The sequence below is a fragment of the Dermacentor variabilis genome, chromosome 5 (assembly GCF_050947875.1).
Source record: "Dermacentor variabilis isolate Ectoservices chromosome 5, ASM5094787v1, whole genome shotgun sequence".
Taxonomy (NCBI): Eukaryota; Metazoa; Arthropoda; class Arachnida; order Ixodida; family Ixodidae; genus Dermacentor; species Dermacentor variabilis.
In genome coordinates this window covers 80160328-80185081 of record NC_134572.1, presented here as the reverse complement: position 1 = coordinate 80185081, position 24754 = coordinate 80160328, and the positions used below count along the sequence as shown (strand labels likewise).

At 42.5% G+C, this 24754-nt stretch overlaps 1 protein-coding gene across 1 annotated transcript; it reads left to right on the top strand.

The window, feature by feature from the left end:
• Window positions 1-4727: 4727 nt before the first annotated feature.
• Window positions 4728-19724, top strand: LOC142582861 (follistatin-related protein 1-like). The gene is made up of 11 exons (XM_075692948.1): window positions 4728-4884; window positions 5004-5045; window positions 5224-5248; window positions 5385-5612; window positions 5959-6000; window positions 7424-7488; window positions 8223-8383; window positions 11932-12044; window positions 14132-14195; window positions 16422-16492; window positions 19520-19724. The coding sequence occupies exons 1-11, from the start codon at window positions 4870-4872 to the stop codon at window positions 19555-19557; spliced, it is 864 nt and encodes a 287-aa protein (XP_075549063.1). The 5' UTR covers window positions 4728-4869; the 3' UTR covers window positions 19558-19724.
• The last annotated feature ends 5030 nt before the right edge of the window (window positions 19725-24754 follow it).

Below are 24754 nucleotides of genomic sequence, written 5' to 3'. Positions count from 1 at the left end.
GCGAAGTAGTTTATTTTCTTATCATTTACGAGCTCCTCAGTTGTCAGGACGTCTAATTACGAACGCTATTACATGCATGCGTGATTGTATAGAAGCCTGATTTCATTTCTTACCAAACGGATTCTGCGCTTACTTCATACTTCATGCTGATTTAAAGATGAGAAAATATTTAACGTTGAATTCTACATTCAGCTGTCGTTTCTTTCGAGTATACGTAATGGATTCGTAACTTTCCCTATTCGAAACTTCGGCAGAAACTGCTATCTTTAAAAGTGGCGTACCACTAAATAAAACAGATAATGATTGGAGGTGGGCGAATATCAGCTTTTTTGAATACGAATAGAATAGCAAATATCGAATATCGAACAGTCAAATACACAGGCACATATGCTTACCGCAGGAATATATACGTATTTCCATATATTACACTCCACCTGTACTGGCTAATGTAAAGAAAGCTAGCAATCAAGGACAAAGGATTAGCGTTAAACAAAATCGCTAATTGTCATACAAAGAAAAAAAAAACTCGACAACCTTAAGCCTATATAGTACATGACGCACACACCGGCGTCCAAGCGACGAACTTTGTCCGGCGGCAATGGCCAGGCGCCCGTCGTCAAGGAGATTTAAGTTTACTCCGGCCGCCCATGGCCTGGCCAGAAAGAGTGTTCTTGCGTGACAGGTATTACGGTATATGAAAGTGTGTTTGATTTAACACCGCATTACTGGACGGTGGTAGCGCCGTGTTGTGGCGCTTCATTTAACCACTGTTCTGGTCGAGAAAAAAAAAAAAAAAAGAAGGCAATGTGTTCACGATTAGTCGACTGCCTCAAATTAAGGGAAAATAGAGAGCTTTAGATTAGGGGACGCAAGCGGCTTGCGTATACGCAAGAACTAAGGTCGACGGTACTGTGCATGGGCAGACCCCTGCGTTTCTGTCTGCGCATGCGCAAGCTGCTTGCGTACGCAAGCAGCTTGCGTCCCCTATAATCTAAAGCTCTCTAATAAAGTCGAAATGTGACCACGTAACAACACGTCCTTGCACCTCAACAATGTTCTCTTTTTTTAGTGTGTGTGTGGGGGGGGGGGGGGGGAATGCGGAAAGAAAGGGATGCAAAGAAAGAAATGCACGTTGGCTGCAAGCAATTGCCTAGTTTGTGCGTCACCCGCTGTGGTAGCGTAATGGCTTTGGCGTTGCGCTTCTAAGCACGAGGTCGTGGAATCGAATCCCGGCCGCGGCGGCCGCATTTCGCTGGAGGTGATATGCAAAAAACATCCGTCTAAGTGCAATGAGTGCACGCTAAAGAAGCCCAGGTGGTCAAAACCAATGCGGAGTCCGCCATTACGGCGTGCCGCATATACTAATAGAGTGGCTTTGGCGTGTGATACCTTATAAAATTTATACTAATTTAGTTTTGCACTTTTTTCCAATTGATACCGAAACCCTGCCCCCCCCCCCTATCCCTCCTGTATGCGCCCCTGGTATGCAGCTTGAACATTACTCAAGAGGCAATCACAAATCATGCAATTGCGCATCGAAGGAGGCACAGGGGATAGGACCGGACGAGATGGGTCTTTAGCACAGGAATCAGGAGACGACGACGAAGCCGGGCATCATGATAATGAAAAGGATAAGAAATTTATTTACATGATTTGCATACAAGATAGTGATGACTTCATCAGGATCCCTAGCGGTTCTGGTAATCGCGGAACCCGAGTGGCCTTAAATATTATAATATCTCCAGGCAATCGGTGGAGAATTCCTCGAGAGGTTTCCTTTTTTGTGGTCCGTCGCTGTACAAGATTGAGACAAGTGGAAGTGGCGGAGAATTTCTTGGGAGGCTGCTTTGCCTCTCGTGGTTTGTTGCCGTACAGCCGGAGCCAGACAGACCGGAAGTGTGTCCATCTTCAACAAAGTGGGCGTGGGTGCACAAGATGACATGCACTCAAGAAGGGCGCTTAACTCGACAAAGCACAGTGAGCTGGAGCGTTGCCCGATCTTGCGACGCCGAATTTCAGGCCGATATCATGCATAACATAGGTCACACTGATAGCGACGCGCGGACAACGAGCGGCAACCTCTTTTCCGTTCATGCCGCTGCTTCTTTTTCTGACTTGCGAAGCCCGTCGTGAAAGTTCACCGCGCGCATGTAGCCCATGCCTTGCGAGCTTGGTTGCAAACAAGCTTTCCAAGAAAGAATGACTGCTGTATGGCTTGCTCCCCCCTCTCCTCCAAAAAAAGAAAAAGAACAGATGAAAAGTCATTGAAAAAGAAAATGACGCTCAAACACTTGTTTGCCGTAGACACATGTAAAATGGCCCGTTGGAAGTAAAACATCACAGGTTATAGCGTAAAGGCTATAAAAACTGGTACATGACTCTAGACTGCCAAAAACGCTGAATGGCAGACTACAAGCAAAAATCACAGGTCGTCATGTGCAGGCGCGTAGCCAGGATATATTTATTTTTTTCAGGGGGGGGGGGGGGGGGGCTAAGGCACCACTATTACCTGTTAAGTTTCCTATGGTTGGTGTATAATAATACAACTATTGCCTTGAATAAAGCATTGGTCTATGCTTAAAAATGTGTACCATCCTGTACTTGCCTAAAGCGGGCGTTCGAAGGACACGCGTCTTTGTTCATAGGCGGCGTGACAGCCATAAAAAGAAGCAAGGCGCAGGCCGAAAAAATTTGGGGAGGGGGGGGGGTGAGGCTGAAGCCCGGTAGCACCCTCCCCCCTCACCCCCTGGATACGCTACTGGTCATGTATATACTTTTACGGCAAAACCGAAAACAAAACTTGCACTACCCATTTAGTTTCTGCAATGCTTCGAAAACTTTTCTCGTTGTCTCAGTTCTGATAATTTGTGATACTTTGTTAAGCAGACGGAGAACAGTAAACAGATTTTAGCATTCGGTTGTAGCAAAATATTTGGTTAGATTCAAATATTCGAAAAAAACCGGATAGTTCCTGTTCGATTACGGATATGGGAATAGTTATTATGTAGTGTTCGATTCCACTTCGAATATTCGCCTACGCCTAGTAACATAAAAAATGAACGCCGCAGAAAGGCTACCGATATAAGCGCCGCCATAGGTGCTGTATACGGAACGAGTTTCCGCCATCAGCAGAAGTATAATAAAAGTAATAATGGTGTCGCGGAACTATACAGTATGAAAATGAACGAGGCAAACGAGTTACATCCACTCCACAATCATGCGACACGTATACCACACGGAGAAAACTGGAATGGTCGGTCAACGCGCGAGTCATAGAATAGGAAATACTCGCACAACTATACTTCGCATTTACATGGCACGGCAGCTATCATTCGCAGTTAGGCGTGTGGCTTGCGGAATTTGATATCTTTTTGACAAACTTAACGTGACGCTCTAATCACTAGCGTCCGATATATTACACGATTCTTTGTTCCTCATATTCACTAAATGATTACGGATGACGCAAATTTAAGCGTGCGCGCGCTATAGCTGCATTAAAAAGCGTGCTGTTTCCCTCTTACATTGGCTAATGTAACACACACAATATAAGTTAAGAACTTGCACAATGGACGTGGTACGTAATGCAGATTCATATTAAAATATAGCGTAGACTGACAAGTCGTAGAAAGGAGCAGACACGTATTAGCAATGTGGAAGAAATTTTACCGAGGGAACTGAGACATGCGAATACTAACACACGAGTCTGCCAGAACATAACTCTGCATAAAACTATCACTACATAGTGCCTTCCGAGATGCAGTTTATGGGTACGCGTGTGTAGGCCTTTCAACGTCCCGTCTTTTTGTGTTGTTGTTTGGGCAGTTAGGAACTTCCAAAGATGTCACAGAGTCACAGAAAAAGAAAGCAAATTTAACGTTAAGGAAAACGGAGTGCTATTTATGTTATTTTCGTTCAAACTTGAAATAATTTAGAAGAAGAAAAAGAAGAATATGACAATTTATCATGCATCGCAAATTTATCATGAATGCTCTTTACGTTGCACTTTCCGCATTCTAGCTGTCAATGCGACACATATGGCAAAATTTCATACGTAGCAATTGAATCATGCGCGAACGAGCTCTTCATTCTTTGATTAGCTGCATGCTAAATTTGCGCATAATTTCTTTCACGATTCCCACGGACCATGAACATTTGCCCACTGACATCTACAGTACTACATATGTACAACTCTTGCAAGCCTACCGTGGGAGCGTTGGGTATCATTCATTCGCGCTCTTGACCACTCGCGTAAAGCCGGCGTGGTCGCTTTGGACGAATGGTGTGCTGCCTTTATTTGGGTTGCTCTAGCGCTACGGGATTATCAACGAAAAACTGATAATGACTGCCACGCAACCCAATTACGCTAGAGTTACTGTATGTGCTACCAAATGACATATTGTAGCATATACAGTAACTCTAGCGCGTTTCAGGTATGCAGCAACATGTGGGCGCTGCGTAACTTAATGTGATAATTTTGCATGTGAGAGAAGCAAGAGAAAGGAGGTAACTTTCATCATCCCTCATGTTACAGTACTCGGCAGGGAATTCGCTCGTTCAAAACCGATTAGTTGGTTCGTGCTTTGACTAATACTTTGTGTCGAACACATTTCTACATTGCGTTTCATCTTCAATAGCTCAAAATATCCCGCGCTAGAAAAACAAGTCTTCGCCAAAGGATGGCGCCACTAGTACAATCCGTATGCGTTTGCTCTTTTTCCTCCTCTCTGAAACGGATACAGCGGATGCTACTCAAAGGCATGGTTTCCGCTGCGGGATCGTGCGATCGCCTTTCCGAACCGTGCTCAATTTGATTACTGCCGTTCGCAAGAGCGGCGTCAATTGCTTCTGGGACGCTTGGCAACACCCACAATGAGGCTTTCACACGTAAGTCGACTGTTTCTAGTCGTGCGAACGACGAATACGAAGTTAGCGAAACTTTTAAAACTTTTTTCCGTAACTGTGCCGGATGCATGATTCAACGTTGTTTGCTTCATTCACTTCAGGCGTGGTTCCTTTTCATCGCTCATTGGGCATCCGCTGCGTCGGTGAGTATATGGGCGTGTACTTTATGAGCACTACGTTATTCACTTGCGTTTCTTAGCGATTTTCTCACGAACGTGCTTCGTACTCGTTAGAGACGTCTGGCCTTCTGTCTCAAACATATGTCGCTTTGGTGTCACAATGAGGGAAGCACTTAATTTTGGTTTTATTCCCTTGGTACAGGTGCCGGTTAAGGATGACTTCTCAGGTAAACACTCAGTTTTCCTTCCATTGTTTGCCTTGCGAGCTGTTTAAAATGTCTTGCCTCTTATGTTGGTTTCTTCAGTCGCATGAGCAAAGTTGCCACCGTTTAGAATGAGTTCATCCGCTTTGCCGCCTCTCAGACAGTCAGCTGGATATCTGCGCCGCTGTGATCTGCCGGCCCGGACGAGTGTGCCGGATATTGGACAACGGCCTAGCGTCATGCCAATGTGTTCAGCACTGCCCATCCCACTACAAGCCCGTATGCGGCACCAACGGAGTGACGTACGACAACCACTGCCTACTTCACAAAGATGCATGCGTGTGGCAGAAACACATATCCAACAAGCACAAGGGAGTCTGCAAAAAATGTGAGGATTTCAAGTCACGCACGAACTTAAAAGATGTTGCAGTCCTATGTTTCGTCCCATATGAAGAATAAAGGTGTTCTCTAGCAGGAAGTTTTTTAATGAAATGATTATTCGCTTAACATTGTTAACTGAATAGTAATTAATGCCAGAGTTGGAAACAAGTGCTCGTCCTGTAATGCAGTCCTGTAATATCAACCTAGCCTGTTGAAGCCAATACAAACACAAGCAAGCAGGTATTTCTCCAAGAAAAACTAATGACATCATAGGCAAGGCTTTAGAGTTATCACACTGTTACCAAACTTGGTGTCTGTCCTGCAAAGCTTATTTTCAACCTTTTTCCTTCTAGCCAAAGTCAAGCAGCCTCATCACAAGTATCACCAGAAACCAGGTAACATTCTTGTATGATCAGCCTATTTAATTTTTCTTAATTTATTCCTGCCTGCATCAAAAATGATCTGGGTGGAATGCATGAAAATGAATAACTTCACATTTGAAAGAAAAATACTTTTTATTTATGAACACCTCAAATAGAGAATATAATCAAAAATTCAACAGAACCCATCTCATGAGGACTTGATGGTAGTGCGGCTTGGTAATGCCTACATTGAATCAGTATAGCAACACAACATATTGCCTCCATCGAAATGTGTTATGAAGCATGTACTGCAGCGGGAATCCTCTTTCGCGCTTACCTAAGAGCACCCTGCACCCTCTAGCACTGTAGCTGCAAAGCCTGTACATGGCCTCAGAAATGCATGGTGCACCAGTGCAGGTTAATGCTTGAAAACACGTCACTTGGCAACCAGGCTCCTCTCTTATGCTTCTTTGTGGAAATGCTGCACCATGTAGTGGTGCTACAGAGAAGTTCAAGCGTGGCCTGCACGCACTGCATCTCCACGCACTGCATACGACAGCAACACTTGGCTGAGATGTTCACAGCAGCGTGTACCATAGACTATGTTATTTCACCAAGCCCCAGGGTGGTTCAGGGCCCCTTTAAATTATATCAGTTGTGGTGGTGTAGTGGCTTTGGCTTTGTGCTGCTAAGGCTGAGGGCGTGGGATCAAATCCCAGCCACAATGACTGCATTTTGATGGGGGCGATATGCGAAAATACCCCTGTGGTGTGCATTAATTCGTAGTCCCCCACTACGGTGTGCCTCGTAACCTTATCGTGCTTTCAGCACGAATCTCACAATTTATTTTGTTTTTGAATTATGAGAATGTGATGTTGTAGCAGATGATAAATGGCATTTCCATCTTTTGGTTTTGCAGGGGTTGAATGAATTATAAGAAACATTAAATTTATTCTTGTCAGCACACAATGGCAGAATGAGCAGTTTGCCATGCAGTACAGCTTGGTAATTTCCTGTAAGCAAGACAGGTTGGAGGTTTATCATGTGGTCCAAATGCGAAAACACCCGTGTACTTAGATTTAGGTGCACGTTAAAGAACCCCAGGTGGTCTAAATTTCCGGAGTCCTCCACTACGGCGTGCCTCATAATCAGAAAGTGGTTTTGGCACGTAAAACCCCATATATTATTATTATTATTATGTGGTCCAAATGACACTAAGTCATGTTTCTTAGTCTATGTTTATCCTATATGTTCACATTTAAAATGAATAAAACATGCGAAGCGTGTTGGATATCTTTCTCTTATAAAAATTCCAACACTCTTTTCCCAAATAAAGATGTGGTACTTATGGATCAACAACAGCTTTATCAGAAAGTAACCTATCTGATCTATAGAGGAGGTATGCATGTAGTGCACACTCACTGAATCTGAAGGATGCCATCTTTTCTCGTTTTAGTTGTTTGCTTCCAGCATGAAAGGGATCGCATTCGAAGGCACTTTGTGGAACTTCTGGAATCTAAGGTAAGTAGTTGTGTTACCCGAGCAGTGACATTAGTCGTGGCTACTTTTGTTAATTGCTGCCATGCATTACTTTTACACTCCCACCAAAAAATCCAATCAAAGCGCTGGCAATATTCGTGTTATTCTTTGTTCTTTATATCTGCACCGTACGCCTTCTGTCTCCGGGTGCTTTAATAAGTAAAAAGGAAAAAAGCATGCTTCATTGACTCACGTAAGAACATCGCACAAATTTTCGGCCCTTTTGAATTGGTTACTTAAAAACTTATCTTTTGACCTCTGGTGTAGTGGTGTATTCTTGACTTAATCCATTAAAACTATGCTTGCGCACCTGATCATAATAGTGTTTTTGTTGTTCATCATAACTTTCCTTCTTTAAATGTGGTCATAACAAGAACTTAGCTAACCTCATTCTTAGCAGTTGATGACTAAGTGCACATACCTGAGCGTCTGAGCAAATAACCAGCTCACAACATGTAAAATACTAGACGTAACAGTTCTGCAGAAACCTGCAAGGTGGAGAGAAGTTATTAAGTGAAAATGAGACATCCACCCAATCGTAGCAATTGCTACAAAAGATATAAAGTACTCGTAACTCGTTGTGTTTCAGTCAAATATTGTACCATATTCCACTGCTAAGGAATACATTTGATTGTGCTGCCATTTTTTTCCATGTCTTTATGCATGTTCTCTTAATATGTTGTACTCTATTTTAATGCTTTGTTTGTTCCCACTAGGTTTCACATGACAGGCGCTACCCTAGGGTTGTGGATGACGTTTTTGACAGCTGTGACCACGATGCTGATGATTTCCTGAGCACACACGAGCTTTCAAAGTGTGTGCGGCGAAACAACACAATGTTCCATTCATGGTTGAAGCACAGAGGGGAACTGGCAGCGTAAGTCAATACCCTTTATTTAAAACTCTAAATCTTGCACAGCTGCCATGATTAACACTACTAAGAACACTCTGGTAATAACAGTTAACCCATTCTTGTCTGCATTTCAACGCGATAGCGTTAAGGAGCCCATGTCGCAAAAAATCCGGCGTCCCGCACCCGGTGTTGGATGTTGCCTCGGCAAAAAGGATTTCAAACCAAATTCCGAACCACTCATACCCAACCACTTCTCTACCACCAAAGTTGCTCATAACTTGTCTTTCATTCTTTACAAAGCTATTCCTCAGAATTTTGAGAGTGGTGGCAGCCCACAAACCAATGTAATGTAAAAAAGCACCAACGGCACATGTCTATGTTAGCTCTTCTCAGACTGAACTATTAAAAGTGCGAAACAATAACAGTAGATCGACCCACCCAAAAGGCCATGTTTCTACCAGAAAGCTTGCCTTCGTGCATAGCGTTCACAGCCAGCATTTCCCGGTAAACGTTACGGTTACATAAGCTGCAGTTGCAGGGAAGCATGAAAGCAGTAAGGGTCTTCGAACGCTATCGCATTCCACTCTTAAAGGCGAAGCTTAAAGGGACACTAAAGAGAAAAATGATTTCATTTGGATGAGTAAATTGCCTCTCTACTACACCAAAAACACCACTCTTACCACGATAAGACGCTTGGTACAACAAGCGCAAGAACAAAAGACAGGTGGCGACGCCCCTTCAAGTTCCCTCACCTGGTCGCTGTGACGTCATAGATTTTGATGGCATCTTCTAGGGCCTACTTAATTATATAGCCATACAGATTGACTACATTGTGTTCTAAAGGAACCAAATATTCAACATGGCAAGTTTCGGGTACCTTTACTCAGCCGACGCGGCCCAAATGCGAAAACATACTTTGGAATCCCTGATGTCACACTGACATATTGGCGTCGGGGTTCTGGCGCACGAGGTTTTGGAGCGAAGTCCGAATACTGATACTTCGACCTTCATTTTCTCGTCTAATAATGAAACTATGATTTTGAAATGACTGCCTGCAGTGTTCTCAAGCAATGCTTTATTAGTCTAAACTGATTTGTTTCGCTTTAGTGTCCCTTTAAGCGTCCTCCAAATTTTGTTTTGGTAACGTGAATGTAATTGTGCGTCTGAGTGAAAAAAGAACGAGAAGAAAGGGGGTTAATTGAGAGGCCCAATATTTATTAATCATAGTATAAGAAGCCAACACACAGACACCAAGGACAAGACAAGGGAAATTACTTGTACTTCCTAATTGAATTAAAGAAATGATAAATTAATAAAAACGAAAGTGTATGAAAAAACAACTTGCCGCAGGTGGGAAACGATCCCACTTCACATTACGTGTGCGACGCTCTACCAATTGAGCTACCGCGGTGCTGTTCTCCCCATCCACTTTCTGGGGTATTTATGTGTTATTACTAGAACTAACCTTGGGAGTGGATGTGGAACATCCTTTTTGCCGCAGGCGACACGAGTGCGTGATCTTTTTGGGTGAAGGCAACTGGTCAATAAACCCACACGAGCTACCTGCAGGCATTAATTTTGCCAGATTCGAGACCCTCGTTATGTAATGAAGGAGAAGGGGTTCCCCGAGGGGCCTGATATTTATTAATCATAGTATAGGAAGCCGACACGCAGACACCAAGGACAACATAAAGGAAATTACTTGTACTTACTAATTGAACTAAAGAAATGATAAATTAATGGAAATTATTAAAGTGGATGAAAAAACACCTTGCTGTAGGTGGGGAACGATCTCATGTCTTCGCATGACGCATGCCATGCTCTACCACTTGGGCTACTGCAGCGCCGTTCTCCCATCCACTTTTCAGGGTATTTATGTGTTACTACTAGGACTAATCCTGGGCGTGTTAGCCAGAACCACCACTCACAAACGTTAACGATGGATGTGGAACATCCTTTCCAAAGTGTGTTTATTGTGGTCACAATTTATTTGCTGGCTGTTTGCATGGCCGTCTGCATCATGTATGCAGGTTTAAGTGGTAGACTTCAGAGGTGCAGCAGAGAGGCCCAGTCGCTGTGTGTTGCGTGTGGCCATTTACAAATTATCAGGTAAAGCCAATGCTATGCGGTACCAAGATTACATACATTATGTAATAGAGTTGCTGGGACTACAATTTCTCACATTAGTTTTCACTGCAGCTTTTCTGCCTGTCAGACATGTCAGCGTAAACTGAAATGCAAACAAGTCGAAAGCAACTAGCACGTATTGTTGTTTCCTTGTTCACCTGTGTTGGTAACAATGACCATATTCATGCTACAAATCACACATTCAGGACTACAAGATATTTAGAAATTGCCCAAAGAGAGATTGACATCATAGTGCCATAGAGTTAGATGTAAGAGATGCTCATTACTGCTTGCATTTCATACGTTATGCTGATGGCACTTTGAGTGGCATTAATATTCCTGCAGTAATCATTGAATCAGAAAGGGTTCGTGTGCTATACTGTGCCTGATGATGTAAACAATATCAGTACCAATATATCATATAATTAACATCTTGTGTTGGGCTGCTGAGCACGAGGTCGCGGGATTGAATCCCGGCCACGGCAGCCGCATTTTGATAGGGGCGAAATGCGAAAACACCCGTGTGCTTAGATTTAGGTAAAGAACCCCAGGTAGTCAAAATTTCCGGAGTCCTCCACTACGGCATGACTCATAATCAGAAAGTGGTTTTGGCATGTAAAACCCCATAATTTAATTTTTTTTGAAATTAACATCTTAATATATTGTTAATACTTAGTAATACTTAGTAATACTTTAGTATGTAGTAAGAATTAAGCATTTGTGCTAGTTTTTGCCTGTTGATATGGGCGGTATATGCACATCTACATATGTATAGGCCATTAACACGCACACCCATCTGGAACTTTTGTCTAAAGTTTGCCAGAGACTCATTTTTTGTTTATAATACTTTAGCACTTAACATTTTTATGGATATCATACTTAGTGTAACTGCATGTTTGGGTTTGAGTAGAGGGTTAATGTGTGTTCATCTAAAATGAAATATTAAAAATTATTAAAAAATAATCATTTCATTATTGAAAAAAAAAGAAACACTTTAGCTTCAGAATTGCTAAAGATGTGTATTTACGTCGAATTTTCATCTGGTTGTATGTAACTATTTGTTACAAATTGATTTCTATATTGTTTTTTCCTGTACATTCAGTGTGTTTATTCTAGACATTTGTAATTTGATAGCATTTCAGATATTCCTTTTTGTAAGAAACTGTTTTGTATTTATTTTTTGATGACTGTAAAAACTGCCTTCTGTATTACCTTAGCATTTCCTTTACTTAGTGTGTGCCCTATAGTACTACGCTGTCTGTTAAGTTTCAATTTTTGATTTATTTTACGGTAGTGCTGTTACCGCTCCGAAATTTTTCCATGGGGCTGTGGCCTAGTCAAGCTGTTCTGAAAAACAGCTTTTTGTCAGTCCTTCTTTCTGTATCATTGACAGAATGAAAATAAAGATTGATTGATTTCCTTTTCTTTTTTTCTTTTTCCTACAGAACCCTCTGCGTTGATGCCATGGTGGAGGTTGCAGACAAGAACTCTGATTGGTTGCTTTCTCGACGAGAGTTTCAGGGCTTCATGCGGCCATCTTATCACCCACCTATCAAAAGTAAGCGTTTCCTACGAAACGAACATGTGACTCCACACTTTTAGGTTGTCTGAAGTTTCGAACATGCCAATTCTACTTCTCATTGAGAGCGCTTGTGTCAATCAGCCCAGCTGTGATGCACTGTGCAGTTCTGTATTTCCTAGTAATAATAGGCCATGGTGGTTCATTATTGAAAACCTGTTCAAGGTTTTTCAAAGCAACTCACTCACCCGTAATTGCCTTTCCTGCACTATCAATTGAGATGACACTTTGCTTTCTATTTGATGCTTGATGACGGATGCTCGCCACGAAACATTACAGTATTTGCTCTGCAGCAGTGGCTTGGTAAAGTGAAATAATCTGTAGAGACAGAAAATTTCTCATGCATTCATTTAATGTAAAGTTACCACCTCAAATGAGATGTGCCAGCCATTATGCTGTTCCCCTTGTTTTGTTAGAAAGCTTCACAGCTACTGGCAGTACCCACTGCGATAGCTCGGTTGGTATGGCTTTGAATTGCTAAGCCCAATGCTGCAGGTTCGATCCCCGTTACGATGACCGCATTCCGATGGGGACTGAATGCAAAGATACTAATATACCATGCATTAGGTACTTGTTGCAGAACACCAGGTAGCCAAAGCAATCTGGAGCCCCCCACTACTACAGGCACATGCCCTGTCCAAAAATTTGTGTAACAGGGATACCTGGCATAAAATGATGTGCGACAACACCCACCTGCCCCGCCCTCCTGCCCCGGTCAAGTGGGTGCCCCTTACTGCCAAAAGAATACCTGGCTGCAGGCACCGAATTTGCAAGACTTCTCTTCCTCTCAGTCAACTGCCGTTGCTTATATCCTCAGACGGAAAGTGGCAACAAAGCCCCTTTCTAACATAAAAGGACCCAACATTCATTCCCTGCCTAAAGCAAGGCACATTTCAGGTCATTGGGCAACATCTAACTACAGTCACAGAGTGTTGCAAATGCAGAATGTCTCAAATTCATGTCATACCGTAGCCAAAGCGGTAATCCAGAAATTAACTGCATCCTCAAGCGCACTATATACCCGTCGTAATCTCTGGGATGCAAACAATACAAAGAAAATTTTCGTAGCATGAACTTTATTTTCACAAAGCCTGTAGAAAATAGTAGTTGACGTTGCACATATGAGGACCTCGTCGATCCCGTCGCTAAACAATGGTTGCCAGCCTCCTGCTGATGCAACTAGATGGCACCACATGTCAGTGCTAGAAAACATTGTCGTGAATGTGTGACAATGGCCACTTGAGCCCCAAAGCATTGCCTAGGCATAGGCTGCATTTATTCAAGGGACAGATTCTCAGAAAGTCACTTTCTGCAATATCCTTTTCACTGCACGCTTACTGGCTGGTTGAGTAAAACTGAATGAACTGATTGGCTAGTTGAGCTCTAAGTCAGGCGAATGCGATAGTATTTCCAAAATTGATCGTCTGAGAATGCATCCCCAGTATGCAGCGAATTCGTGACAACTGGCATTGGAGGGTTAAGACACTCCTGTTGAAGTTGCATTCAGTTTACTCACCAGATTTCTTGATGACCCATTGACAATAGCTTCGAATACCATTTCTGGTTTCTCCTGTGAAGCTGCATGGCACTAAATAGTTTATATGTGCCGTATGCATTTCAGTGCAAGATTGTGATTTTAGGTGTGGGCAGTGCGTGCAAAAATGATACCAAGCAAAAGTGTGCGATAGCTAAGCTGCACTGTTAGCTTTGAAGTGACATTTGATGTGTTTGAGGCAGAAGCAAGGCATTCGAGTCACAAGTCCCAAATATAGCGGCTTTACAATAGACTCGCTACCGAATACACAAAGATGTAGCACTTATTTGTTCTTCTAAGCTAATATCTTGTTTGAATTTACTTACAGAAATGTTCTGTCTGGCCATTCAGTTCTAGGTTGTGGCTGTTGCACTGTGACATAGTTCTGCTATTTTTGCAATATTTCTGCATAGTCACGAAAAAAATTCATGGTCCTGTTTGCCGCGGGAGTCTATTTTAAATTATATTTTAATAATTAGTGTTATCACATTCTATTACTCTATTACAGCAACGTTTTTATGAATTTCTGCAGGTTGCCCCTTGGAGGACCGCTACTATAAAGACGGAGATGAAATAATGATTGATTGCAGCAATTGGTATGTAAATCTTGACCAAGGAGAGCTGCACATCAACTGTATGCATGCATTGCCTACTTGTGTGAGGCTTAAATACAGACCAGTACAGTCGACTTCCACCTGCCCTAGGAAGATCTCTAAGCAATAACCATAGCTCACAATGTCTGATTACAGTAGTTGTGCTATCTTAATGTCCGCCTTTCTTTTTTCCCATGAAAATTGGACCGGAAATTGCCTGCGTGGTGCAATCGGGCACCAAAGCTGCCTTCAAGGCATTTGTACGCTTTACCTCATATCAAATACCATATGTACTGTGGCGAAGCTGACTTTAGGGAACTAGCCGCCATTGTGAAACACATTGAAGAACCTTGCCCATTTTTCTTGCTAAAGAATGGAGTGCAAGTTAGATTTCTACTTTGCTTAGGAGCTTTAACGTTACTTCTACATTAGTTTTCTACTCTGGACACATAGAAAGCGCATGCACATTTGATTTGGGTGCATGTTAGACTTGGGCAGGTGCTGCCAAATGAATCGGAGAGTTTGGGTGGTTTTTTCGTGCACCTTGTTTAATTAGACACACCGGGTAATTCGAGCAATTTCGTCGTGCCCGTCAAGGCCGCTAACAGAAGTCGACTGTATTTAGACTGCTTAGGTTGTTTATTAGCAATACAACAAGCACAGACAATTTTTTTTTATTGATCACTTTCAGAAATACATTCAGTCAGTGGTGGAATGTGAAACCACTTTCCATCAGAAATTTAATGCATCTCGTGATGTTGCAGGAGATCTTGGTAGCATTGATGCAATGAATAAACCTCCAGACGATCTTCTTTCTCCGTAATGGTACTTCTCATGCTTAGCATAGTATGGGCAATGTTGCACTTACCAGAGCTTACCACTTACCAGGCATCGTGACGTTCACATGTACTAGAAAACTATCGGAGCAGTTGAGTGTCATGTCTAAGAACCCTCTGGTAAAAGGGTACACATTGTTGAACCATGTTTATCAAGCACAACTACTGCCTTGCCATCGCCTCAGTTTGCACAGCATGTGGCCATTACCTGTCTGCCTATGGAGTACCTGTTGTGGCAACAGTTCTGGTTTTTGTGCCTGGGAATGGAATTCGTGCGCACTGACAATTGTATGATTTGAAGCAAAGGATTGATGGCTTTGAGGGAAAGTGGCAGCATGGACTTGTTACCAGGCATACTTATTACATATTCACTCTAAAGCTGTTTTGATGAACTCGTATAGCAGGCACACTTACCATGCTTTTGTGAACACAAATTAGCAACGGTTTACAACTTATATGCTTGCACAACAGTCCACAGAGAAAGCACTTCATTCTGAATTTCAGTAGTCTCATGTCCTACCGAATGATGCTTTCCTGTACATTTTGGTTGAGTAAAAGGCTTGCAGTCTGCTCATTACATAACAAATGATGATTTATCGAATTAGACATGCGTCTTTTTTTATTCCTTGCAATACGTAAAATGCCTTTTAGGAATGTTGGCTATACATTTGGTGAAACGGGAACTCGGCAGATACAAGTACAGTATAGGTAGCGGTCTGGTAGAATGTCTGGCCATTACTTCTGGGAGAATTGATGCATGTTGTCATGTCTGCAGCTCTGTAATTATGCTAAAGCACTCCGTAATTTAACTCTGCAGTTGCGCTAAAACAATGCTGAAAGATTGATGGCATAACTTCACACTTGTCAAAATTAGTGCAGTATACAACACAGCCCGCAAATACTAAAATGTTGACAGTAAGTTAAAAGCCACTTGCATTTCCGAGGTTTCTAAAACTGGAACCTACCAATGCTGATTTCAGGCAAGATAAGACTTTCCATGTTCAATAAGGTGATTGCTCATATTGGTCATTAGTGCATCTTCTCTGATGCTATTCCTATAGCTGTCATCATGTCATCAAACTCTACATATGTGCACCAAGGCACTTGGACTGGCACATTGTGAAGGTTCCTTTAGCTTTTCTTCAATCTTTTCCTGTGATCTACTTGCAACTGGCCGATATTCGTGATAACATAGGTGGAGCACTACTTTGACCACTGACAAAGCATGAAATCGAAAAGTTGTCAGATAGAATCATTACATTGGATGTTTCGTGCTTGAACTATGTTTTGTACTGTCTTTAACTCCAACCCCATGCCTTGCACTGACTGACTTACCAAATGTTCTGGATTGCCTTGTAAAACCAAGCTCCTTCATTCTATGCAAAAATTGTAGTGTCTGCGCTGGCGGCAACTGGTCCTGTGCTAGTTTTCCATGTGAATTGAAGGCACCCAAGCACAAGAAAGGTGAGACCATACGCACAACTCCTTGGTTTGTTAGAAAACAATGTGTAAAGCTTTCCTTCTGCCTGCATATTTTTGCCATTGACAAGTGCTCACACTTTAGTCAATAGAGTTTGTGTGCCACAGCTTGTGGGGTTCCTGTCCCTTTACATTCACAAGCGTGAGCTGATTATACTCCTTTTTCATGACAGAATTTAATGTGATTTGTGCGTGATGACATTTGATCCATCAAATGACATTTCTTTTCATGCAGTGCTATACAGGAATGCTCATTTTGCATGTGATAGCAATGATTGCATAATTAAGACAAAAAAAATGTCAGTAAGTGTGCAAAGCATTCTTATTATTGTTTCTATTCAGTTTACTCCTAGAGCTTTGTTACACAATTGAACCTCGTTATAACGAGGTCGCATCGGCCACAAACGTACCTTCATTACACAGGAGAACTTCGTTGATACGTTCCTGTCGCATACGTTTTCCCAGCGCCACTGTTCACAATCAAGAACACAAAAAAATACCCAATAAAGTTACACTTATTTTTTACTGGTTCATACGTTCACAAACGGCACCAAACTGTGATCACTGTTTTCCGGCCACTAGGTCCCATGCAAACATGAAATGCATGAGGCGCACGCAATCGCGAACAGTACTCGCTCACCCGCCTGACGTGAAAGCACCGGTGCGCACTCAGTTTCTCATTTCGGTACCAAAAAATTTTCTCCAAGGCCATTGCACATGGCAGTCACAGCTGTCACAGCCAATCCTATTGCGATAAGCATCTTCGCCTATCTGTTTCACAGCACGTGGTGCTGTTGGAAGCGTAGCCCGTGCTTTTAATAGGCGCTAACCAAAACGCACTGCTGTTTCCTGCTGCAGACTGCGATTGTATACGCTTTTCGGCTGCGGGATACCATATGAACAAGAAAACAATCGAAAACAGTATATAGCTGCCTGTCTCGCGTGAAAATGACAGTGTGCACAGTTACTTATTCCGGTGCCAGCAAATCCCCGCCCAGGTCGTCGCACGCTGCATTCACAGCTATCGCCGCCAAACGTATTGCGATAAGCACCTTCGCTTATCTCTTTTACAGTGCGTGGTGCGTAGTGCCATTGGTGCCATACTGGATGCTTTTGTAAGCGATAATCCAAATGCGCCACTATTCCCTGCTGCAGGCGGCATGTGGCGTCGCTCACCAGCTTGAGTTCATTTTGGTTTCCCGTGGTCTTTAAATACCACACAATAGGAAAACAACAAAATGCATCTCGGGCCACCGGAGCACCACCTGCTCAATGCACATCGGTGTCTCCTGCCGCAACGATCCGTGCAACACTTTGCGTTATGTAGATTTCAACAATGAATGAGTCTGCAAATTTCTTTAGTTACTTCGGATCATATGTTTTTCTTGCTGTTATTTCGAAAACGTATGAATGAGGTTGTACTGTATTCAGTATTCATTGTGAGCATACACACAAATATTGGCAGAAAAAGAATCTCAATCAAATCTATGCAAAAGAAATGCAAGCAGGGTGCCTCCGACAAGCCAGTAAAGGGTCTCCTGTGGATTTCGATGACCCGTTGACATCTTGCTGTGCCAGTATGAGGCATAGGAACTACAATACACGGTACATATACACACTCTCCCCAGCTGTGAATATACACAGCCACGCGATTGCTGCTGTCACGTGGGATCGGCATGTTGGCTTGCCAACTGCAGTCCAGCCAAGGCATCTCTGTCGTCAAACTTTTCAATTGTGGAGGGGAGCACATGTGGATCCACACTCCATTACTGTAGCACTGTCTAGCTTGTGCATTTGATTTCGTGCTCGATCACAAACAAGGTCTGCGAGTGCGAACATATAAACATACATGCTGCCAACAGACTTTTCGCATGCTGAGAGAACCATAAGTGGATCCATACTCTGCTATTACAGCTGTTAATCTAGCCTGTGTGCCTGATTTCATGCTATGAGTGTGAACATATTGGCTGCGAGCTTCCCGCAACAACTCGTCACCGGCCACACTGCTTATTCCGTTATGCCTAACCAGCATTGTGTTAGGAGTATGCCACCAAAGTTGCGGTTTCATGTTAGTCAACATAATGGCAACATTGTTCACGGCCACCATGTTTATGGCATCACACCGCTGGTCATGCCTGAAACACCATGTGACATGCGAAATTTAGGTTATGGCTGTTATACATTGGTGCTAGGGGTAAAGTGCCGCAGGAATGGTGCAGGTCAGAAATATTGGATGTGTGAAAAAATTTGGTTAGTGACTGTGTTTGACATTTTTTGCTACCAGAACATATATTTTGAGTGACGTGCGAATTAAAATAATTTTCTTCACTAAAACCGATACCATGTTGGATCCTGCATTCTCAATTTCCTTGTCAGGAGAGACAAGGAGGTTGACTAATAGCGTGAGAATGCACCATTCAAATAAAGCACTAGTCAAATTAATATTTACTTCGTTATACCTGTTATATCAACGTTCGACTGTATTAATTTAAATATTTTAGACTTTTTTATCAGTAAGCAAGTGATAGTTATCCATATAATAATTACAAACAATGCTCAAGCTAGCTGTGGTAAGTTGTGAACAGCATGACCAAATTTGACACAACAAATTTAAAATCAATGGGTAGAGCTTTTTTTGAAGAAATAAATTTAACACATCAAATATTTTAGCATTATAATTTGCATGTTGTAGATGAAAAATAATTGTGTACTTGCTTGTTGCTGCTTTTGTATAGAGAATATGCTATCACATTTGAACTACGTTTGAATGAGTTCAGAACTCATTCAAATGTTCATATGTAATGACATTAAATTTCTAATATTAGCAGCAGACTAATGACATTAAGGACAAACATGATGGATATTGGCCTGCTTTTTGCACAAACCTCGCAAGTCCTTTAACTTGGACTTTGGTGAAAGTGGCAAGATGGGAAGACTTTTCTTTTTTTGGCATGCTTTAGATTACATGATACAAGCTGCATATTCATATATTTATGCATTTGTTTTTTGCAGGGCACCATCACAAGAAAAATAACAATATCTCAGACTAAATGTATATGCAATGTTTATTGTGAATCTGCCACTGATCAACTAGCAGCAAAAACGTGCATAATGTACATTTCAATCAGCGTTATGTTTGAGGAAAATATGACCGTTTACATTTTTTGGACAGCTTGTATAACATTTATATTGTTGAATAAATACTCTAAAAGAAGTATATCGTGTGTTTGACTCTCTTGCATGAACTTGGAGCAGCATGGTACCAACACAAATTAAATGCAATTGTGCAAAAGGAATCCCAACACCTCATAAGCATGATTACTTGATTGTGATACCAGTACTGCATAAGAGTCGGTTCTTAGCATTAAACTTTATTACGTGGCATCCAAGCCTGTATCATGTAAGTTGCATTCACGAGTAAATGTTTTTTATTCGCGTCTGCAATTAATTTTGTCGGTAATAGTACTAGTAGATTGGTGTTGTGCCCTTGCACATCACATGGCTCCATTTAGAGGGTGCATCATGTACGCCACAAATGGCTTAGACAGAATGAGCTTTACTAAAAATTCTTTTAATTGCGATAGCAATTATATGGACACTCCAAGTGAATTTTTTGCTGTTGTTGGTGGTGTCACCGTGCGAGCCTGTGTAAAGTCCAAGTGTGACAAGATCTTATTCGCTCCCCGCATGCAGTATGATGCGGATGCAAGAGGAAGCATGCGAGGATGAGCCGAGAAGGATGGTGACTGCATGCGTGCTGTATTCACACCTGCCTAGTGCTGGAGGTTCTGAACTTCAACTTTCGAACGTGCATTGAAGGAAGGGGCAGTAGAAGCATTCGCTCCCCTCTGCGATCTTCATGTCAGCGTTGTGACAGCAAATGTTCGCAGACATCGAGTGGGATCTGTTCGTTTGCTTGTGCATACGCGACGCTATGCTTGCTAATTTAGTAAGCGAATGTTTACGGCAATATACATGGTTGATAAAACTAATAATTTGCTACTGCTATCAATGCTTCACCTTTCGGATGAAAATGCATTTTTTTTTTCACTGCTTATGGCAATTTGTCTACGTGTACACATATTGTTACATGCATGCCTTTCAAGAATGCCATGTGCTGTGCAAGAATTAAGGGAAGTGAGTGGCCTGATAATTACTCAAGTAATTAACAAATCTTGCAGGAGCAAGTACCATTATTTAGTTGTCCTGGTGACCGGACAGATAACCACTACAGTGGCAATAAGAACAGACAATGTTCCAAATCACTGTGCAGTCGCTAAACTCAAGCTCTTGCTTATATTGACATAATACTAGCTATTGCAAATTTTGTATTATGCTTTCATTTGTATATTGTATGTTGCGTATATTGTGTAAAAACATGGCATGGAATAGACAAGATGCCCAAGCCAATGTTAGCCAAGCTGTTAAAGAAGTATGGTATAATATATGATCAAGACCTACAATGTTCATTTACTAGTCCTCTTCTGCTACCAGGTTATTTGTTGTTTATTATCTGGCTCATATGAAATTTATTAAAAATTTCCCTTAATTTTCAAATTCGGGGCACTGCTTCCAGTGGGAAAACTTGCTGCATGCTAAATAACACATTCAGAGGATTTCATCGCGCTGCATCCTGTGTACTTACTTTTTCTGTGCATTAATCATAGAATGCAAAATGCCAAAAGTTGCGCAAGCTTGCACGCTTGCTTAGCCATACTTGTGGTAGCAAGTGATTTCAAGGATCGAACTCCACTCAGTGTCTAACTTGGCTATTGCCTACGAGTGGCCAGCTGTCAGTGTTTGGGTCCACTGATACAGCGAAACCACTTACCAACCAGTTACCACTTACCAACCACTTACCAAACAATACCAGTTTGAATGATATATCGGTTATAACAATGAGAAGCTGCTGTACCATGAACTTTTGTATGTTTTCCATCGTGAAATAACCGGCTTACTACAATGCTCCGATGCTGCATTATCGGTTATAACGATGGAAGTCTGGCTGCTGGGTGTCCGAGCCGAACGGTAGCGAAATGCGAAAGCCTTGGAAAAAAAAAAAGAGAGAAATTCGAGCTGCTGCGCGATGGGCCACTGCTTCAACAGCCGCCTCGCGTTCATTTTCCAGCCATATCAATGCGCCTCTCTCCCGTCACTCTTTCACCCCTCCGAACATGAATGTGCTACTCCCATAGCTCTAAGCCGCCCCACTCTCCAAAAAACGAATGGACTGCGGCAACTGCACTGCTCGCAAACTGCTCGCATGTTACTCGTTGGCTTTTCAGTCAGCGTAATTTTGCTAACAGCTTCATCGCTCGCGTTTGTCTTTGTTGCGTCGAAAACAGTCCTGGCCATGCGGTTTCTCAGTGTCGTTTGACCAACCGTTGGTTTGACTCGCCGGCGAAATGGAAGGTGGCCGATGCGCTCGCTATAATCGTCTATGCACAATGTTGCCAGGGAAAAGAAAGTGCACGACTATAGATTTGGAAACTAAGTGCTTTTAACCGATCAGGCGATGGTCGCAAATGTGCTTGCATCGAATAGCAATGGCGACGATGGCAGTGATGACGTGATAGGGCCAAGCTGCCTCAACATTGTCCTCACAGGAGACCCGGCAGATGATTCATTTCCTCCGGGGCTTCGTTTTCGAGAGGGACCTTCCGCTGCACTACGTGGAGCACCTGGATGCCTTGGAGAAGGATGTCGGCAAGCTTTGCTTAAAGCATGCAAGGCTGATGGATGTAAAGTTTTCTCATGCAAGCCAATACTTGGCGAGATGCTTGTGGCGATCTCGCCTCAGCGTTCCTTCTGGATGTCTCAAGCTGACAGGCTGCTGCGGCAGCCTTCTCGCGACATTGAAAAGGCACCTTTTGGGGCCACGAAAGCAATGCATCAGTGGTGCTCGCATATCGCTTGCCACTCGTGACCCCTCTCTGCAGTTGTTATAGCAGTGCCATTCTTTAACGCTGACAGCCGTGGCTTGTTAGACACGATTGAGCACCCAGGAAGCAGTAAACGACTGAACACAATCAGCAGCCGGATTGAGGAAAGTGGTGGGGAGTGGCACTGGCCTCCCCACCATTATAGCATCAGGTCATATCATCAGGTCTGCCATCCCCGTATTTTTATTTTTTCATGCAACCGGGATATAACAATTATTGGTTATAACAATGGAATTTTCGTGGCATATCGTTATATAGTGGCATATATTGTTATAAGTGGGTTCGAATGTAGTGAATCGCTTGTTCTGCGTGCCATTAGCAGCCTATGCAATTCTTAGTAATATTCTTTTGTGTATAAGTGATCTGCATTCATATCCGAACTTGCCGTCGAAACTTGATTCTGTCATTTCTAATGCCCCCATAGTGGGTACGCGCCATAGTAAGGAACAGTCAAGTCAGCAGCCACCGCTGTTGGAGCCAAGTGCATGCATGTAAGACCCAAACTAGCCTGACTGAGGCCATGAGTGCAACCACTGTTTGCAAAATTTTCATTATATCTTTAAAGGAAGCAATAAATTCAATATAATTTATCCAGTACACTTTTATGGGAAGTGGATCAATCCTTAATGCATTCTATGACATATGTTATGCGTGCAGAGAAAAAACAATGTAACAAGCTCTTAAAAGCTACCTGGCTGTAAGACAGCTCAGCTAAGATATTTAGTGGATGCAAGTAAAAATATATGCTCACAAAAATGGCAGCAAATATTACTGTAATTTTCAGTCTTGCCATTACAAAGCGCTTTGAATACTTTTTGAACACTGGTAGGAATGCTGGAAAAGGGGTTTCTGTTTGAGTTTCCGCGTAACAGAATTGTTTTCTCGTATATTCAAATTGCAGCCAGACACTATCATGCCTGTAGGTTGTAAGCCGTAATTTACTACTTTTCTGGTGCAATTAACTTTAAGAAATTAGTTCAGTAACGTCTCTGCGCTAAACGAAGGGCATGTGTGGTTTGAAATGGTTTTTCGCTCACAGGAAAATCGATGCGGGATGTTGCCGACGCTGTATTTTCTGCGACACTGCCCTTAAGGCTGTCGTGTTAAAACGTGTCTCGGGCCACCGAATCCTGACCAGCTCGACACGCATTGGTGTCTTGTGCGCCATGCATAACAATTCGCATTACACAGATGTCAAATACAGTTGAGTCGGTTAATTTTTCATTGCGATATCAATTAAATGGACACTCCAGGTGCATTCCTGCCATCGACGTAGCCATGAGTCTCCATATAAGTTCAAGGGTGATAAAATCTCTGTAGTGCGCCATAAGCTGTATATACAAGTGTGAGCCGGCGATCGCGGCTCAATCATGCATGCAAAGGAGGTAAGCGGGGAGGAAGCACGCCGTCTTCTGTCACACACAAAGCTCGGGGGAGGGGGTGTTTCGTGCCTGCGCGCACCCATTTGGGCCGCTGTATCTTGAAAGCCATCTGCAACAGGGACGTAGTCCATCGCATGCTGTTTTTACGGCTTGGTTCGTGTTGATGCAAGATGCAGCACGAAGGTCAATTCGCTTGCTGCTGCTGCTGCACTTCCTCACTCCAGCATTCTGACAGTTTCCGCGGTCGTCGAGTGAGATGTCTTAATGTTTGCTTGTGTGCGCTTGACACTATGCTTATTAATTTATTTAGTGTGCCTATGTTTACAAGTTTATATGGCTGATAAAACTACTATCCTTACTTTGTATGGCTGTCGACTAATTTTCTGTTGCAATCGATGTTTCGCCTTTCGGGCAAAACTGCGACATTTTTTTTAAGTTACTTTGGATCTTGTGTTTTCTCGGTTAGTACATTCTTTCTCGCATTTTTCTCCACAATGCATGACCGAAGTCCTACCGTATACCATACTTCAATGAAAGTGCCAGTAAAGACAAGTTATAATTATGCATAAAACTGCTAGGCCTACTATGAACAAAATGGTGTGAAATCAACAAGACTGTCTTGCCTAGGCTGCATAAAAACAAATCATTCGTAGAACAAACGTCAATTGCTACAGCATGCCATTCTCATATATATATATATATATATATATATATATATATATATATATATACCGCATTTACTCTCATAATCGCACTTTTTTGTCAAAAAAAGTGACGCAAATTCAGGGGTGCGATCATTACGTGGGTTACATCTTCTGCGATAAGAAATTTCATTTTTTTTTGCATCCCGCATTTTCTGTGTGATAAGTCAACAAACAGCCACTGTAACTGTGCGGGACACAAAAACAAAAATGGCGGCCAGC